At 33.8% G+C, this 4,552-nt stretch overlaps 1 protein-coding gene across 1 annotated transcript; it reads right to left on the bottom strand.

Annotated features, from left to right (window-relative positions):
- Positions 1 to 1,650: 1,650 nt before the first annotated feature.
- On the bottom strand, positions 1,651 to 3,897 carry LOC139901932 (uncharacterized). The gene is made up of 3 exons (XM_071884596.1): positions 3,551 to 3,897; positions 2,505 to 3,476; positions 1,651 to 2,122 (listed from the first exon to the last, which is right to left on the bottom strand). The coding sequence occupies exons 1-3, from the start codon at positions 3,895 to 3,897 to the stop codon at positions 1,651 to 1,653; spliced, it is 1,791 nt and encodes a 596-aa protein (XP_071740697.1).
- Between the last annotated feature and the right edge of the window lie 655 nt (positions 3,898 to 4,552).

Below are 4,552 nucleotides of genomic sequence, written 5' to 3'. Positions count from 1 at the left end.
ATTCTAGCATAGAGAATTGATTGTGAGTGAATATTTTTGTCTCCATTAATTCTTGTTTTTATTTACTTTTCGTTTATTTCAAATCATTCAAAAAAATCTCCTAATTTACTTAGGATAATTATTAGTTTAATAATTCCTAATTTAACGGCTCTTTGTGGATCGAACTAATCATTTTACTTGCTACTACTGCATGATCGGGTTTAGTTGCCTGAACATATATGTAATAATCTGTAAGCATTTTGTCTAGTAATTTATAGGGAAAATTGATTGAAAATGCATTGAACTTTACCACTTATCCTATTGTATGCATCCTACTTTCAACTCTCCTATTGTATGCACTAAACTATTTTATTTGTCATATTGTATGTATTAAAAGGGTAACAACCGGTAACAATCTGAGGTGTAACCAGTCACCCTAATATTTTTTCCATGTCATCATCCATTAATTTATTTATTCTTATTTACCCTAACTCTTTCCTTCACTTCAATTTTAAACGATGGCTACTCATTCTTCATCTTCTTCCAGGCACACCATCACGACTCCAAATCCAGGAAGAAATTATTGCGATTGTGGGCATCGATTGTATGACCAGATAGCATGGACAGCCAAAAACCCAGGAAGAAGATTCATCAGTTGTCCAGATTTTGTAAGTGTTTAATTAACCCCAATTTTAATTTGCCCTAATTTTTAATTTTTTCAATATTTCCCTAATTAGTGTTGATTTTTGCAGGATAAAAGAAGAAAATGTAAGGTTTTTATGTTCATTGATGATGAGCTTCCAAGCCAATACTACAAGGATCTGTTTTATAAAATGTATTTGCAGAACAAGCGATTGGAGTCTCAAAGTATGTGCAATCATGATGTTGTAGATTTGAAACTGTTGGAAGAGTTATCCATGGTCAAGTCGAAGCTCAAAATTTATGATAAATTATTTGTAGGTATGTTAGGAATTGTGGTGGTCTTGTGTATTGCAGTTGGTATATTAGTTTTTAGATGAAACTCATGTGGTTTGTAAGTGTTGGTTATACTGACAATGTAATGGTTTCAATGATCATGTAATGACAATGCTAATGTAATGACAATCCTATTATGTTTAGTGATCTATTTTGACTTCATAGTTTGGGTTTTATTGTTGAACCATTTATCCAATATAGTGTGCAAAAGTAGATGTAAAATAAGCAAAACTCTATTTGCAGGTCCCAAATTCCACCAACTTTTTCCACAACTTTTGCCTTTTGACTCTAAAACAAACTTTTCCCTACATCGTTCGGGTATAAATGTACTACACAAAAAATGGTCAAAAAGTACCCAATATCAGGCATGCCATACCAAAGCAAGTTGACCCATTCACTACTTTAATTATTACAGTACCTAACTGGACAAATAAAAACAAAAGTTAAAGTATGCAAGTGTTCAAAACATACTTTAAATAGATTATATGCCATTCATTCGAAATATATAACTAAAATATTGTTTACAAAAGTCCACTTTGCCATTCTGATATCATAACATTACATACAAAAGACAAGCTAATTAGTAATAAAAACAAAAGACTAGCTAACTAGATAGATCAACAGAAGGCAACATACAAAAGACTAGCTAAATAGTAGAGATACAAAAGACTAGCTACATACAATTCATAACCACACCTACACATGAGATCCAGCAGCTGTATTAGATGCACCAACACCAGACTGAGCACCACTTGGCCTGCCATCTTTCCTTGGCCTTACAAGAGGTTTAGATACCTTAACAGGTTTGTCCTTTGGAACATTTTTGCAGCCTCTTTTGTTATGCCCTTCTTCATGACATAGTTGACATGTCATAACAACACCTGTTTTTGGTATTCTAACTCCACTACCACTTTCATGTGCAGCTCTTCTCCTCTTTCTTTTAGGCATTCCAGGCATTTTTTTAGGTTGTGGTGGTAGGGGTTTGTTCAAGTTATTTGGAACCCAACATGATATTCCACCAGCTGGTCTAAGATATGTACTGTATGTCCCAATATACATATCTTTTCTGAACCATGCTGGAATATAATCTTTTGGAGACTTACCCATAGCAAAAATAGCTGAACAAGCATGGGGACATGGTAAACCAGATAATTGCCACATCCTACAACTACAAGTTATCATTTTTTTCATCAACTTTAAAAGCTTCAGACTTGTGCCTCACTTCAAATTCAAAACCACCTGAAAAATGTGTAGTCCGGAACCTACAAATAAGACAATTTTAGTCAAAACTAGTCAAAATTAGTAATCTTAATCAAAATAAATAAAATAATTTGTGTGTTTACCTGTGATGATCTTTATTAATTTCAAGTCTTCTCATAATATTTGGGGCTATATCACCAACTCATTCCTGACCAAGTCTTCTCATTACATTCATTCTTTCCATCACAATAACCCTAATTGATTCTAACATTTTTATTATGGGCTTATGTCTACATGTTAGGATCACAGAGTTAAAACATTCACTAAAACCATTTTCTACTGCTTCACACCCTCTGTTTGTTTCAAAGAAAGCCCTTGACCAACTTTTTGGATTTCTTTCAATTAAGTAAGTAGCTGCATTTGGGTTAGCAGCCCTAATTCTATCCATTATTGTATCAAACAAAACAGGATATGAAGCTTTTGATGCTGCCCAGAAAAGATTCCTAAATTCAACACCACTATACTTTTTCCTAAAATTTTCATAAATGTGCCGAGCACATTGTCTATGCTCAGCATAAGGCATTACATCTTTCACTGCTTCTATTAACCCTTTATGTTGATCAGACATAAGGGTTATTCCAACACCACCATTAATTTCCAAATCACCTGCTAGAAGCTCAAGGAACCATGTCCAGTTATCTTTGTTTTCCACACTCACAACAGCCCAAGCAATAGGGTAAATATGGTTATTTCCATCTCTTCCAATTGCAGTCAGCAACTCTCCTTGATTAGGTTTTTTCAAAAAACAACCATCTAAAGCTATTATCCTCCTACAACCTCTCTTCCAACCTTTTTTCAGTCCATTCAAACACACATAAAACCTATCAAAATATACTTTTCCATCAGGGTTTTGAGTTACTCCAATTTTAACTGTTGATCCTGGGTTGCTGGTTAACAATTCATCACCATAAGACCTTAACAGGGCATAATGTTGTTGTATGGACTTATCATACTCAGATAATGCCCATGTCGTTGCCTTACTACACTGATTGAGGGTAACTGAGCATTTATACTTTTTAAGAACCAAATCAGCAATGTCCACTAATCTAATATTTGGATTTGCCCAAATTTTGTCACCAAACTCTTTCCCTATCCACTTGTAATTTATTAAGCTTCTAAACCTAAAACTTCTAACGCAAGTATGTTCATCAACTAAGGATACAACCTGGAATGAATCTTCAGTTTTCATCTTTCTACCAAAGCACCTCAAAGAACATTTTGGTTCATCACCCTTACCCACACTAGGATACCTGTTGTACTTCCTTTTTTTTTTTTTTTTACCTATTTATCAGTTATAATAAAAGATAATTAATATATATACACATAAGATAATTACATGAATATAATACAGTAAAAACCTAGAGTACCTGCATCTGGATTTTTCAATCTAAGTGGTCTTTGGCCACACTTTGCAATGACTTCATTTTCACTACTCCTATGGTACCATAATGAGAAACCATTTACTAGGGCATAATATGTTAAACAATCCTTAAACTGTTTTGCATTAACATACTTCTCACTCAATATTGGTTTCTTCATTCTCCAATTGGTTTTGTCATCGTGGATTGGAAAGCTTTCAACTGCTACAATAGCTTTAAAAGGATCACTAACTTGTTCATCACCATTTAACTTCCTCAAAAGTTCATTCATAAACTCCTCATGCTCATCCACTACATCTATCATACAGTTTTCATTTTTAACATTATTTGATCTTGCTTGGACACCTAACTTTTGGCTTAGGTTGTGGTTTTGGCATTTTTTTGGCATTTGCCTTCAAAGTTCTAAGTTCCTTTAACTCTTCCTCACATTCTGATAAGTGATCTATGGAAGGAGTATCACTATCAATATCACTTCCAGGATCACTGTCAGTATTAACTATATCTTCATGCTCTTGAGGTTCTTGAGTTTTGTTTTCTTCTAATAACAGTAGATCCATGTAAGAAAACTCATCATCAGCAGCTTCCTGTTTGCTTACATACTCACTTAAGTCGTCATTGTAATGATCAACATATACATCTATTTTACCATAACACCAAGTAAGATCATACAACACATTCAAGTTATCATCGTTATGTAACGGCATTAAACCATTTTTCAGTGTTGTATCTGGGCAAACATAATACAAATTGTTGAATGGCCTACCGATTTCCTTTTCCAAAAACTCACAGAACTCTTCAAATTCAATTCTATCAATGAAGATGGGTAAAACACTGCCATTCTCGTACCTAATTGGGTTGAAGACAAAAGAACCATCATGGTGTATTTCAAAATCAAAACCCCTTCCAGCCATCCTACAATATTATTTTGAGATTAGCATCAAAAAACCCTATTTTTTTTA

The sequence above is a fragment of the Rutidosis leptorrhynchoides genome, chromosome 3 (genome assembly GCF_046630445.1).
Source record: "Rutidosis leptorrhynchoides isolate AG116_Rl617_1_P2 chromosome 3, CSIRO_AGI_Rlap_v1, whole genome shotgun sequence".
Taxonomy (NCBI): Eukaryota; Viridiplantae; Streptophyta; class Magnoliopsida; order Asterales; family Asteraceae; genus Rutidosis; species Rutidosis leptorrhynchoides.
Note: the sequence above shows the minus strand (reverse complement) of the source record. Positions and strands in the feature narration are given on the sequence as shown.

Bases quoted from the DNA above. Each gene is read 5' to 3' on its own strand.
- LOC139901932 (XM_071884596.1), bottom strand. From the start codon at position 3,897: ATGATAGATGTAGTGGATGAGCATGAGGAGTTTATGAATGAACTTTTG. The intron at 3,477-3,550 runs GTAATTATCTTA...AAAAAAAAAAAG, and splicing joins TTTTACTGTATTATATTCAT to GAAGTACAACAGGTATCCTA. The intron at 2,123-2,504 runs GTGTGAAGCAGT...GATAACTTGTAG, and splicing joins TTCTTTGAAACAAACAGAGG to TTGTAGGATGTGGCAATTAT.